The sequence below is a fragment of the Callithrix jacchus genome, chromosome 11 (genome assembly GCF_049354715.1).
Source record: "Callithrix jacchus isolate 240 chromosome 11, calJac240_pri, whole genome shotgun sequence".
Lineage (NCBI taxonomy): Eukaryota > Metazoa > Chordata > Mammalia > Primates > Cebidae > Callithrix > Callithrix jacchus.
The window spans coordinates 55,061,528-55,077,290 of NC_133512.1; the positions used below are offsets into that span (position 1 = coordinate 55,061,528).

The 15,763-nt window shown below is 33.0% G+C and overlaps 1 protein-coding gene across 8 annotated transcripts in view; it reads right to left on the reverse strand.

Moving 5' to 3' along the window:
- Positions 1-15,763, reverse strand: part of CASD1 (CAS1 domain sialic acid O acetyltransferase 1) — a 135,905-nt gene that overhangs the window by 99,314 nt on the left and 20,828 nt on the right. For 6 of the 8 annotated variants that reach the window (XR_013523942.1, XM_054237306.2, XM_035253856.3 and 3 more), the window contains exons 6-11: positions 12,492-12,536; positions 11,950-12,073; positions 10,240-10,454; positions 7,907-8,329; positions 6,766-6,855; positions 819-938 (exon numbers count right to left, since the gene is read on the reverse strand). Coding sequence is in view for 7 of the 8 variants with exons in the window: in XM_054237306.2 (XP_054093281.2) it covers positions 819-938; positions 6,766-6,855; positions 7,907-8,329; positions 10,240-10,454; positions 11,950-12,073; positions 12,492-12,536 (1,017 nt within the window). In the remaining variant the exon portion in view is untranslated. The remainder of the gene's footprint in view (positions 1-818; positions 939-6,765; positions 6,856-7,906; positions 8,330-10,239; positions 10,455-11,949; positions 12,074-12,491; positions 12,537-15,763) is intronic. The other 2 variants (XM_054237305.2, XM_078342755.1) reach the window with 1 other exon arrangement.

Sequence of the window (15,763 nt, forward strand, 5' to 3'; positions counted from 1 at the left end):
TTATATTTGTTCTGCAATCACTGTAAAGAGTTGAATATAAAATATATATGCATCATTACATTAACTAAATCCCAGCAAAGCACCAACCTGAGCTGTCCTCTGGCTATAACTGGCATCTTGCTAAATGAGAAAAGAGTCATCCTTCTTAGGACTATGGTTTAGAAGCATAGATTACATTATCATGCTTGATTTACCCCATTTGGGATTAAATTAGGAGTTGTCGCAGATACAAAATAGTATTACTCAGAACTCAAATTTAAAAGTGTCTTTGGGACTTTCATAACAGTCATTTCAGATATCAGTTTGATGTCATTCAAAAAACACAGAATTTGGGCAGATTTTTACTAGTGCTGTATCACTTACTATGCGACCTTGGGCAAATTATTTAAACTCTCTGAGCCTTATCTTACTTTCCTCATCTGTAAATATAAAGATAACAATTCAAGGTTGTAATATGGGGTAAATGAAATAATGTTTAGAAACTGCTTAGCACTAGATAGAAAATTAATATCCTCTTCTCAGAGAAAGAAAACAGCATGTTATAATGTGTCTATTTCTACAAAACTAAAGTGAATCAGCAATGCTGTCTCCTGTGTACCAATGCTTTTATTATATATTAAGTTATATTTTCCTTCTTTCACGAATAATTTATCTTGAATTACTACACATAGAACACAGACGTAATACAACTTTACAGTGCTATTTCATAAGTTCAAATTATTCATAGTTTTATAATGACTGTATTTTTTTCTCAAGTTAATGCTTTCTCAAGAAAGCATGTTTAACTGAAAGAAAGGAAAACAACAAAGCATTCCTACCTGACATACTCTATGGATTCCAAAATCTCCTTTGATCCAAAAGTATGAGAAATGCCCATACCCTGTCTGAAATAAATATGCAGCAACCAGAACTCGAATGTGCATGTATACAGGCAGAAACTGTTGACAAAAATAAACAGATAAAACATATGTTGGCATCAACTATACCTTGGATTATCATAACAAGTATATTTAACAAAGACAATAAATCATTATTAACATTTGGCATCACCTCAATCCAAAAGTTTATTCTCAAAAGTTAGTCATTATAGTAAGGACTACAAAAACGTAGAATTGGAATTGGAGAGATCTAGGTTCAAATTCTAGTTCTGTCACTTTCTAGCTACATGACTTTGAGTTTTCTAATTTGTAAAATGAGACTATGCCTTCCTTCCTTAAAGGGTTCTTGTGAAGAATGAATGTGATAATAAATGTGAAGCACTTTGTACATTAACTTGCATGTGATTAAAATTCAATATATGATAGCTATATTGTCATGTATCCTGAATGCAAGATAGATTCACATTTTTACCCAGTATAAACCTAACTTAGGAATATTATTTCCCTCTCACTCTTATTTTATGAAACAATTTTGTTGTACACTCCTATATCACTGTCTTTGTTATGACCAAGTCCCTTAGGGTCATTTATTATGGTATTTCAGAGCATCACATCATTACTTCTAAGTTGAATGAAATACAATACATTTGAACCCACATATGATAGGAGGCACTGAAAATGTTATTTACTAGTACTAATTCTCATCACCTTAGAACACTGTCATTCCACCTGTTCACCACCTGCTGGTCCTTTATGTGTATATTCACAGTTTCCATAGCATAACTCATACACTGCCTTTTTTTTTTTTTTGAGACAGAGTCTCACTCTGTCGCCCAGGCTGGAGTGCAGTGGTGTGATCTTGGCTCACTGCAACCTCCACCTCCCAGATTTAAGCGATTCTCCTGCTTTAGCCTGTCAAGTAGCTGGGACTACAGGAGCCCACCACAACAACTGGCTAATTTTTTGTATTTTTAGTAGAGACGGGGTTTCGCCATGTTGGCCAGGCTGGTCTCAAACTCCTTGCCTCAGGTGATCTACCTTGGCCTCCCAAAGTGCTGAGATTATAGGTTTGAGTCACTACACCTGGCCATATGCTTTTTAAAGTGATCTTTAAGGCCAGGTGTGGTGGCTGCAATCCCAACACTTTGGTAGACGGATGCAAGTGGATCACCTGAGGCAAGGGGTTCAAGACCAGCCTGACCAATATGGCAAAACCTTGCCTCTACTAAAAATACAAAAAATAGCCGGGCGTGGTGGCTTGCACCTGTAATCCCAGCTACTGGGGATGCTTAGGCAAGAGAACCGCTTAAATCCAGGAGGGGGAGACTGCAGTGAGCCAAACTCATGCCACTGCACTATAGCTTGGGTGACAGAGTGAGACTCCATCACACACAAACACACACAAAATTAACAAAAATAAAGTGATATTTAAAAGGCTTGATCAGTGACATGCAATCTCTGCAGTTATAAGGGTATAATTACTAGATCTATGTAAAATTTTTTGGCTTCTATTTTATGGATTCATCTGATCACCTCTGCAGTTACCTAGCATTAACACTGCTTATGGTCTTTTTAGGTTAGGGTACCTTTCCCAAGTGATACTTTGTAGGATAAAATAAACTGATTGGACAGACACATTAAATAGATTTTATAAGCCCTGAATGTATGAGTCTTTTACAAACACCCTTGAATTCATCTGTGTCTTTTTTGAGAGATATTTTTTTCTGGGGGAAGAAAAATGAACTTAGATCATAAATTCTTCTACATAGCCTCCACTCTAACCAAACTTAGAGATTCTCTGTCTCCTAAACTGATCCATCTTGTGCTCCTTTGTCAAGTCTCTTTTATCTACCTGTTTTGTCTTGCCCTGGAATGTTCCTCCCCTAAATGCATTTTGCTTATCAAATCCTACTCTTCTTTAGAGTCTGGTTCAAAATTCCAATCTTTACTATCAGATGAATGTCATTTCTCCTTCCTGAATTCCTACAACACCTACAATCTATGTATCAAACAGAGTTTTTATTTACTGTCCTTTAACATCAGCTCTTTTAAATTACTTTTATTAGATCAGAAATTTTCAATGACAGTATAACATATTAGAATCACAAAGATGAAGGGAGGAAGTGTTCTGAAATAACTTTGGAATTTATCTAATCCAAATCTGTCCCCTTACCTCATTTTTGAATGTACTCTAAAATATCCCCTTCATGGATTGTCTAAGCATCTTTTAATGGCAGAAAACAAATTCCCAAGGCAATCCATTCTACCTTCAGATGGTCATTAACTGCTATAATGTTCCTTTTCATGAAAAGTTGAGATCTAACTATATGTAAAAGCTATCATGTTCAGCCCTCTAGAGCAGTGCTGTCCAATAGAAATAAAATGTGAGCCATAAATAATTTTTTAATGAGGCTATCAGAGCATTTTAAAAGTTAAAAGAAACAAGTGAAATAAATTTCAATAAATATATTTTGTTTAACTCAATATATCCAAAATATTATTTCAACATAAAATATTTTCTTTTTTATATGAAGTTTTTGGATTTAGTACTGATTTATCATAATTAATCATATTTAATGTATATATTTCACACTTTTGGCACATCTGAATCCTGACTAGCTACAAAGTGCTCAATAGCCACATGTAGCTAATGGGGTTACCACAGCAGACAGTCTAGCTCTAGACTCTGTCAGAGCTAACTCACTCTTAACGTCTGATGGCTTTATAAATATTTAAAACCAGATGTCAAACTTGGTTAATCATTCCTAACTACTCTATGCACCCTCCATAAAACATGTGTTCAAGTTCTCTTAAAGACTGGGGCTGGCACTGCAAAGTTAGGTTGGTTATTACATTTAGACAGTAAACATAATTCATTTAAACCAAATTAAACACTGTAACAACAATTTTCCAAGTTCCTGCCAATGTTGGCCCATTGCAAATTTCATGATATATTTATCCCAACATTTTATTTTAAGATATTTTAAACAAACAGAAAAGTTGTACTAGTATAATGAACACCTATATGCTGTAGGATGAACCTTTTAAAAGTATGTTGCAGACCACATGACAGTACTCCTAAACTATTTCACCACGTATCTCATAGGAAAAAAGGATAGTTTCTTACACAACCACATCATCATTACCATACCCACAAAATTTAATACAAATATAACAGTATTTACTGTATGATCCATATTCAAAATTCTCCAATTATTATTTTGTTGCATTACTTACAAGAAAATTCTACTTTTAAAAATATGTTTTGAATTTCAACTTCACATTAGAGTTAATAGCTAGTTTGACTTCTGGTTCTCCTCTTTCTCTAGTCCCCATATATTCCCTCATGACCTCTCATTCAGGTCTTTCCATGAAAATTACCTACAAACTCTCCAAGGGCAAAAACAACAATGAAACACAAAATCATCCAGTGTATATATCAAACTTACTATTCTCTCTGTATTAAATTCACAACATATTCTATATTTCATATGTATTATACTTTAAAATAATGTTTATACTAACAATGAGTATCTGTCAGACCATAATGATTATTTTAATAATGCTCTAGAATTTTTGACACAGTTCTTGTCTTTTAGCATAAAAATATAACACAACTAAAGTTTGACATATTTTATTCACAATAAAAAATATTAAGTAATTAAAATAATTATGGCAGTTAAAAAGTTTTTAATATGAGTAAGCCCTCAAAGCCAAGAATCAAATCCCCAAATATGTGATAACCTATGCTAATAATGTTTTGCCTATGTAGATATAGCAAAATTTTTAACCACAACATTCTATATAAAAGAACAGGGATATGTTAATTAATCATTACAAATGATCTGTTAGTGAAAAGTATGTCCTTCTAGAACAGAATTTTTTTTTAATTGTAAATTAGAATATATTAGGATGTAGTATAAGAAGATATATTAGAATGTTAGGTTGGTAAATGATTATAATTGAATACTAAATTGCCTTCATCCTTTTATGATCTAAATCCTTTCTGAAATCACTGAATTGAGGAACTTAATCTGCTATTAATTATTTCTACCTGATTTTTTAAAACAGTAGTATCACCCTTTAATATGTCAGCAATTAATTATATCTCTAAGTGGTATTTTATTAAAACAAATTCCCATTACTCAGTCTTTATCTATACAGCAGAGATATTCTTAGGATTCAGTTTTCATCTCTACTTGCTCCTTAGAGAATCTCTGGATTTATCCTACAAATTCTTAGCTGGGCTTATAAACTATGTCTTACTATCTCTGTCTCTCCTTGCCTTGCTTGGATCATTTATACTATTTTGGCTCTTTCATAATGACTCAAATTCACTAGCTTCCCTTTAGCTGCCACATCGCAGGAATTTCACTGTTGCCACAAATATACATTATCATAGCCATATAATATTAGTAAAATTTATACTTAATTTCTCTGCCTTCTACACTTCATATAATTCAGAAAATCATAAACATGTTTTGAAAATAATAAAGAGACAATGAAGAAAGACATCCTTCAATTGTTAGAGATATCTGAAAAACACTAGTAATCCATGATATTCATCTTCTTAATACAGCTATAAAATCTTCAAATACTCCTTTCTGGGCAACACTTCTACTTTAATTTATCATTGATGTACATACTGTTTACAGATGTGTGCTTTATATAAGCAAATAAAACAATAAAAAACAGTTCAATCGTTCCTGAATTATACATTTCTTAAAATTTTAAAACATATTTTATGGAAAGTTTGCATCTTCACTATAAAAACTTGTATGAAAAGTGGCTGTTAGGCTCAGTCACAAAAGCTTATTAACTGTAATGCAGCTGGGGTGTTACAACTCAGAACACACATTTTTTTTCTAGCCCTGTCATATCCAAACTGCCCAGAGATCATGATAATCCTGTCTCTTAAAACACCTATGGAGAAAGAAAAAACTATTTTTTCCAGGTACAAAAGACACTGGATGACCAAAGGAAGGGTCTTTCACAGCACAGAGGAGATAATAATACTTAGCACTTAGGAAGTATGACATATCCTATGTTATCTACAATAGCAGTCCACCTGTATTTGCATTCTTTGAACACTGAGGCAAGAGAGTTCTAAGTTTTTTAAACTTTAAAAATATAAAAATAGCTAGTCAAACTTCCTAAAAGACAGTGAAGGATATATAAACTATAATAATCAAATTTGACTTCTTCTGTTGGTAACTTGCCTATTCTAAATCCTTTATCATCATCACCTTCAAAGTTTCTTTGTTATTTTTGAGACAGAGGCTGACTCTGTCACACAGGCTGGAGTGCAGTGGTGCAATATTGGCTCACTGCAACCTTCGCCCCCGCGGTTCAAGCATTTCTCTTGCCTCAGCCTCCCAAGTAGCTGGGATTACAGGCTTGCACTATCACGCCTGGCTAATTTTTGTATTTCTAGTAGAGACAGGCTTTCACCATGTTGGCTAGGCTGGTCTTGAACTCCTGACCTCAAGGAATTCACCCACCTCAGCCTCCCAAGTGCTGGGATTACAGGTGTGTGCCACCACACCTGGCCTCTTCAAAGTTTCTTCGTTACTCTATATTAGCTGTTCAATAAGGTGGTATACAATAATACCCTTAGATATCAGCTACTTCTAATATGTTAAAAATTAAGTCCAAGTAAATACAAATCAATTATTGCCTTATCTTTTTTTTTTAAATTACTTTGCTCTTAAAATTACATTTTCTCAAAGAGTTAGGAAAAGAATGGGAAGGCAGGAAGATTGAGTGGGAAATAAGAAGGGTCGATGACTGGTAGAGAATATAAAACACAAAAAAGCTGGTGCCCTTAAAGAAACATTAAAATGAAATTATTTCCTATACTTTCTGAACTTAAATTAAAAATACTTACTGTACTTGCTCCAGAAATGTGATAAATCAAAATCACAAGTTGCATCCAGCCTTTCCATTCATCTGTTTGCTCTCTATTTAATACTTTAGTCTGTGTAAAGGAACAAAATCTGTTTTAAAATTCATTATGAAGAAATTATTTGAACAGTATATATTAAGTATATTAAAAGTTTTCTTACGGGATATAAAGCTAATGCTTCTGTCAAAAGAACCCTGATGGTGGTGAGAAACAGTTATAAACTGTCATTTTAGTTCTTGCTAAAAGACAGAGTAAAACTATTTTAAATATAATATGAATACAAAAAAAATAAAGAGATTTTTAATATTTAAGTGGATCCTCTTGGTTTGGTATTAAAATGAAAATGTATTAAAATTAAATGTACTAAAATTAAACTACAACAGATGTATTTATAAATCTAAAAATGGCATTCTATAATTTTCTCTATAATTTCAGTTAAAAGGATCTTATAATTACCCTACACTTTATTGACAGAAAAAAGCTCCATTATTACAGTTTACTTTCCCCAGTATATTCTCACTAAAGATGAATAACTAATTAATAATCCTCATAGGAGAGGTATGTTTTACAATAGAATTCAGTTATTCGAATAAATCATGCCTTGTAAAGAAGTTACACAAATTTTCTGAGCAATGAATGCAATTCTAAAATAGGAAAATCAGAATATTTGAGCAGTGGTGGCCACATCATTAAGTTCTAATTGATATGCCTATATGTCTGACTGATAAATATAAAAATACATGTTTATGTGCATAGGCATTTGTTACTAATATTATTTTACTTTATAAAAGATAATAGTATCTCATGCTTGAAGACCATTATAAAATCAGAACGAAAGTTCCATCAATAAGCAGGCAAAATAACATTAAGTCATGAAATCTTTTTCACAGGTCATATTTCCCAGCTTTTCAACAATTTTCATGTGATTCTGACCTTTTTCCAAACTATTCCCCAAAAAGAACAGTTAAGAGTCCACTAAGTGAAGTGTAACTACAATATTCCTTCATCCTCACCCAGATACATGTTTGTATATTCTGGCATGATAAATGATACTAGTTCTTTAATGCAGAGTTTGTAATGAGATAAGAAGGATAACATGAGTTAAAAAGAAAATGACTCTTACCTCTTTAGTATTTTCATTGTAAAATACTCCCAAAACCAAAATGTAGATAATTGGAATAAAGAAAGAAGAATGTGTATAAAATTTGTTTTCCTTCATGAACAGATTTGCACGGTCACACATATAGAAATATGCCATAATCAGGCCAAGTTTGCAGAAAGACTGTAAAAGTATTTCTAATGAAGACACAGGGGTATTGATAATATTTTTCTTTTCCTCTCCGCTTTCCAAATCAGTACATGGCTTATTCTTCCGCTGAGCATTACGATGAATTATGTAAAAAATTAAATATCCGGTAATAGATAAAGTGAAAAAACAAGCAGCTAGCTTCTGTATGAGAGTAAGAGGAGGCCGAGGTTGACAACAGGACCCATCTACAGGCTTCAAAATCTTATTGCAATACACATTCATAAGAATCATTGCACTCTGTGAACAAATCAAGTTATTTGGTTATTATCTTGTCAGTGATGTATTTCACATTAAGTTTTCTCCTGTGAATACTGCTGAGTTTTTAGCACTGAAACCAAAACGCTTTCATGTCTTTTGTTACTATTTCCGAAATCATGCAAATTCCATCTGTAATAGCTAGTTCAGAGTGTTTCAAACTTCTGGGGCTATGAACCAAACTACAAAATACATTTTATAATGTGACCCAGGACAAAAACCTATCCTTACTACTTGGAATGCACTCTGAGATTGCTCTTTTCTATTCCTTCTTTTCCAACACTGATTTCATGGTTGTTATTATGGGTTGTGACCTTTGGTTAAAAAAATGCTGACAGACATCAAGGACCAAAGAATTTTAATCAGCAGACTTTCAAAACAGAAGATGCTAGAACACTTAAGATAAAGTCTACTGCTTAAATGTGAAAATAAAAAAAACAAACATAAAATAACTGCCACTAAAAAATTATTAGTTTTTAGCTAGCAATATTTATAATATGTCTTTCATTTGGATTACAGCTTATAGGCCATTTAGGATTCTACAGTTTTAAGATATATAATGTTAAATAAAACTTAGAACTTTCAACATGGTTTGATTATATAAAATTGTTCTGGGAAACTTGTCAAGAGTCTGTCTAGTTGAAGGTTCAAACTCTAGTTTTGTAAAAACTTCATAGTTTAGGCATCTGTGGAACTCCAGGTGATGACGTCATTTAAGCCTAAGCATTCAAAATAATCAAGTGTTGAGGAAATCTCATCCTTTTATCCCTGACACTGCAGGTGATTTTATGCCTGCACTCTTGCAGACATTAGTCTGCAAATTCCATTGCAAGGTTCTCAACTAGCTTTTAGGGCATCCTTTTACATATATGGAAAACCATATGTATATGCAAATATACACAATATTCTGCAGGAGAAGAACAAAACCATTGTCTTTTATCAGATACTCAAAGGGCTTATGTAACTCTCAAAAAGGTTAAGAATCACACTGCTTTATAAAAGAAAAAACTTTAATTTGTTCCACTGTTTGTGAAAATGTATAGTTATGTAGTTTTCTTTCATACTTAACCAAAATCCCTTTCCATGGGTTAACTTGGATTTGTTCAGTATGTACTTGTATATCTTGAATAATGCTTAGGATAGAAAGGCTAGAAGAATTTTTTTTTCTTTTCTTTTTTTTTGAGACTGAGTCTCCCTCTGTCACCCAGGCTGGAGTGCAGTGGCAGGATCTTGGCTCGCTGCAACCTCTGCCTCCCAGGTTCAAGCAATTCTCCTGCCTCAGCCTCCCTAGTATCTGGGATTACAAGCATGTGCCACCACACTCAGCTAATTTTTGCCTTTTTAGTGGAGATGGGGTTTCCCCATGTTGGCCAGGGTAGTCTCGAACTTCTGACCTCAAGTGATCCGCCTCGGCCTCCCAAAGTGCTGGGATTACAGGTGTGAACCACCATGCCCAGCCAGAAGAGCTATAGGGAAATAATAAAAATTATTTTATGTATTAAAAAATGTACTCTTCATTGAAGCTTAATCTTGTAAGCTTAAGGTTTAAGGTAAGGAGAACATAAAGGCAGTAGCTTTTAAATGTGAGTGTGCTGAGAACATATATGCTTCTTAGGAGACAATGTACATAACAGTGATTAGCACTGAGTAAATGAAGTTTAACTTTCTCTCTTCCCTAACTTCTTTCTCTCTTAGAGTATTGCAAAAGTCTTCCGTATATATTCAGCTAGATGACAGAAAGCAAAATTTATTTCTAGATTTATCTTTATACAGAATAACTACAAGTTACTAACACTACAATAAAATAAATTATAAACATGTTATAATGACTTATGGCTATAAGCAATTGGTATTATATTCTCCATCTACTGACATATATAAAAATTTCTTACAGTTTCTCTGCTTGATTCAGGAAGATGTAAGCCATCCAAAGATTCCATGATGGTTTCTTGAGCAATTAATTTGGAAACACTGAACATCTTAACATTTGATTTAGAATTTCTGGTGCTACTATTCAAAATACTGACTGCAGCCTCATTGTAAGCATCTATCTTCTCATTAGTGATCATCTTCCTATTTTCACTTAATAGATCTTCATAAACAGGATCTGCATGTGAGACATATTTTTTAAAAACACATTTCAAACATCCTTATTGGTAAAAATTGTGATCATGCAAGTTAGCTGTACAACATTCATATGTTGTTTTTAAAAGTACAGTTGATATCAGGTACCTAATAGTTCATTTTTACATAAAGCTTCCCAAAGTTTGCAATACATTTCCCATCTTATAGTCAAGTTTGAGTCAAACAATATCCCTCACAAATTTAAAGAATTTTTGTCCCATCTCTATGTACACAGATTTGGGGAAATATTGTTACGCTCCAGCATGTCTTAAGAGTTTAACACTTTTGGATGCTGGGTTATACTGGGTAACAAGAAATCTAAAATGATTTATAAGATTACTTAATTAAAAAGAGCTGCCCATCTTTTTTTTTTCTCTTGTAGCTGCTTAATTCTGTAAACTTTGTTCATATGACTAGAAAGTAATATTACTGAGGATCAAGATCTGTCTATTCTTTTATCACTTCTTATAAACAACTTTAATTTTTCCTCGTTTTAGTATGAGAAAGGTTAGCAATGAGTCTGTGAATAAAATGGAGATTATGGAACAAATCATCACTACCCCTTTTCTTATTCCTTTCATCTTGACATTCAACTTGGAAATAGTAAGAATTTCTGACAAAAAACATGAATTGCTAAAATATCCAAGGCATTTCATATTGTGCTAGGCATTAAATAGTGGACATTTAACAAATTCCTAAAATGAGTTAACCTAATGTCTACTAAGAATTTCATTACCAAGCATAAACTAGATGGTGTAAATTTAAACTTATTATATTCTGTCAATTCAAAAGTATATTTTATTTATTTTTTTCAGAAACCCATTGCTTGCTAAAAAAAAAAAGTATATTTATTTCTAATGATTTTCATATTATAAAGCAGGGTGAAGGATATTTACTTCTAATGACTTTAATATTATGAAACAGGGCAAAACCCCATCTCTACCAAACATACAAAAAATTAGCTGGGTATGGTGGTGCACACCTGTAGTCCCAGCTACTCGGGAGGCTGAGGCGGGAGGATTGCTTGAGCCTGAGGGGCGGAGGTTGCAGTGAGCCAAGATTGTGCCACTGTACTCCAACCTGGGAAAGAGAGTGAGACCCTGTCTCAAAAGAAAAAATTATGAAATAGATAATATTTTTTTCTATATATTTCCCTATCACAATATATGTTTTGTGAGAAATAAAAATTCAGAGATGTCACATCTCATTCGCCTTTAGGACTTACCTTTGTGTTATACATTCTTATAGCCATTCTGATGAGGTTCCTTGGATGATATTTTTTATTTTTACTTATATTTATTAATTTGTTTCTTACATTTGAAAAACGAGAGAAAATAACTCAAGTGTACTCATCTTGCAAATCTTATTTCAAAATTAAGTCTCATAAAGCAATAATTCTGCTTCTTGAAACAGTAGATAACAAAAACCCATGCTTCAAAATATACACAAAATGACATTTTTCATTACTCATTCCTTACCTTGTAAGACCCAATAAACATCACTAGTCTTTGCTAATTTTTCTAAAAGTGGTGCTATGGAGGTAATGTTCATTTTATACTGAGAAAGTGCTTCACTGCTACCATTGTGAATCTTGATGGACCACTAAAAAGAAGCACAAATTATGCATTAATTTAGTGTTTATCACAATTAAAGTATACAATTTACCTATTGTAACAAGGGTTATGATTTTAGATATTTCTCATCTAATATTAGAATAAACTTCAGTCAAATTATTTCATGAAATATATGAAGGCAATTAGAAAAACCTGTTACAAATTACACTTTGTATGTATAATATTCAAGAAGAACACAATTTTAGATATAAAAACACTTATATTTAACACTAAGTTTCCTAAGTTCATTCCAGTGTTTTTATTAAAATTCATCAATCTAATCAAAATAGAAGTAGGAATTAAAAATGTAGGTACAAGCATGAATTCTGAACACAAATTAACTTTTTCTTAGCATGTTCTTAAATGTGAAACAAAATTATTAAGTAAAAATACAGACAATAACTTACTGTGGCAGCTCCTGCTACAATCACATGGGGTTTTGCAATGGAATCCTAAAGGAAGAAAAATCTTTATCATAGTATTATATCCAGTTCAGAGAATCAATACAAGTAACATTGTTTAATTTTTTCCTTAAAATGTAAGTTCTTCCTTCTAAATGTATTAGAAGTTTCTAGAATTCCTTATTACTATTATTGCTTATTATTGGTATTAACAAGACAGATATCCAATGCCTAAAATCTTGTAAGGCTACATATTCATACAAGATGACAGAAATTTGGATAGTTAATTCTTTGGTGTTCTTAAAAAAAAAAAAAGTACCACTGAAATCTAACATGACCTAATATTGTTCTGAACTCTGAGTAAAATGCTTAGAGTAAAGCTCTAGTGTATTATGTCAGTCAATTAAAAGGTAATCATGGAAGCCTACAGGGTACGTAATTTAAGTGTTAAATAAAATACAAGGTCAGTGCCAAAACAATCTTCTGGGAAAGCTAAATCCAATGCATATTTAATAAAATAAACTGGTAACTATTAAAGACCATGTGGAAAAATACAAGCAGAAATCCCTAAAAATCTCCACCAAATGCAAATTAGTTTCCCCCACTTACATATGTATTCAGTTTCCACTGTTTCAGTTACCCATGGTCAATTCAGTTCCAAAAATATTCAATAGAAACTTCCAAAAAATAAATAATTTCTAAGTTTTCAATTATGTGCCATTCTAAGTAACATGATAAAATCTCATGCTATCCCACTCTATCCGTCCTGGGATGTGAATCCTCTCTTTGTTCAAGGTATCATGCTGTATATGCTACCTGGCCATTAGTCACTTGGTAGCCACTCATCAGACCAACTGTCACAGCATCACAATCCTTGTGTTAAAGTAACCACTATTTTACTCAATAGTGACCCCAAAGCTCAAAAATAGTGATGCTGAGATACTGTGATAATTGTTCTATTTTATTATTAGTCATTGCTGTTAATCTCTTACTGTGCCTAATTTATACATTAAACTTTATCATACATTTTTATGTATAGGAAAAACAGTACACATAGCATTCAGTACCACCTATTGTTTCAGGCATACGCTGGGGTCTTGGAACATATTAACCATGGATAAAGGGGGACTACTGTATACTATGTATAATATATAGCAGTAATATATTATAATACAATTATTTATGTAGCTAACTATATATTATATATAGTATAACATGTATATAGTACTTAGCAACTTAGTACTTTCTCTTAAATTATGTCATTGTAATATAGATTCCTGCCACCCTGTGGGGTAAGCAAGATGATATTATACATCTCTTATAAAACAATGATACAGACTCAGAATGGCTAAGAGGGTATTGCTGAGGCCTGCCAGGTAAGTGAGAGTTTAAGTCTTCTGACTTTTGAATTCAGTACACTTATCATCACATCAAAGACCTGATATTGCAATCATTAACAAAGAAACAAAACAAAATTTAATAACAAAAAACTGACCCATGTACAAAAATGAGTTACTTTTTCATTATAAAGGTAATATATGCTTAGTGTAAAATATTATGAAAATAGAGAAAAATAACAAAATACACCCATTTTCTTTTAGATATATGACTACTTCCAGTCTAGCATGCTTCGTTTTAAATTGTTAAAGAATTTTTAGTGAAAAAAAATGTTTTCCTCATCCCTAGGTGGCTTTCTTATTCCCAAAACTTCTATTGGTTACCCCAAAACTTATATTCCTTATACAGTCTCTCTTGCCCTTCTCAGCATAATTCTCAAACTTCACAGAGAAAATAAAATTCATCCGACATGTGTCCTCTTGCCTTCCTTCCTCCATTCTTACAACTTATCTGTACTCCCCCAGCTATCTTCCTCTGACAAGAAAGTAAAGAAAACATGTCCCTGTTCTTCTCAATGGCTAATGCCTTCCTCTGTCTACATTCCCTCCCTTTTCACTTCTGGGGCTATAAATTATGAATTATGTTCTCCAGCTCTCATAGTATCAATCTTGTCCTCTTCCACTCTCTTTCCTTCCCTCAACCTAAAAGTGTTAAATTAAACTTATCCTGAAAAAGTTTTCCTTCAACCCTGTCTCACCTCACATCTGTAACCAACAGATTACTTGAAATAGTATTCTGCCCTCACTATGCCAATTTCTTTCTCTCATTTATGCCTCGACTTATGTTTTGAATTTGGGTTTCACTATCCATTAACACTGTCCTGAGAGTCCATTAATGAACTCTGGATGGCCAAATGCTGTAGCTTCATTCTACCTTAGCAAGTTTTGAAAATGACACTGGTAACTCCCTGTCTTATAAAATCCTTACCTCTCCCATATGTGATTTTACAGTCCTTCCTCCCTTCCTCCCTTGCTTTTCTTCCTACTCCTTTTACTGCCACTTCTCAGAATCTCCTTGATAATTCCATTCTTCATTCTTCACAAGGTTTCTCCTCTTTAGTCTCTAAATTCTGTCTATTCCATTTCTTCCATTCAAATAACTTAAATATCACCTCAATCCATACAGACTCCCCAAATCCATCCACATAGTTCAGACTTAATGACTTCCATTCACTTACAGAAATACATCTAAATTGCCAGTTTCTTTACAAGTTAGCCTAATTTCCTTCCACTCCTCCAATATATCACACCATTCACCTGTTTAAAACTTTCAATGGTTCTCCACTACCCTCAATACATTCAATTCAATGTACTGATTTTCAGAAACACCCTGAAGTGTTTAGAATTAGTTAAAAAATGGATAGACAAAATAAATCCACTCCCCCAATATGGGTTAGGATATCATTCATAATATAGTATCTGCTTCCTCATCTCTTATCAACTCCTTCCAAAATAAAGCACATGAAAAGAACAACCAAAACCAACACACGTAAAGAAGCATTTTATGTTCTAGCTCCAGCCAGAGATTCCCTGCATAGGCTATACTCCATCTTCACTATCATTGCACTGCTGTTTCCTTTGCAGGGAATAATCCCATTTCTCGTTCCCCACACTCACCTTCAAGACCACTTTATCTAAAAACTAATTTTGAAAACTTGAAAAAATTACACTTAGGGCCTATCCTCTGCAATCCTGTTTGTGGTGCCCTATATATTTTTTATTTTATAGCAGTTGCTTAAGTGTCAATGTGTGTAATTCATTTAGAAGCTCTTTGAGGGGAGGAACTCTATACTGTTAATCAGTGTTTCAACAGTGTCTAGTTTAGTGCCTAGAATATGGAAATATCTGTGGAATACCTGCTTAGAGTCCTTTCAATTCAAC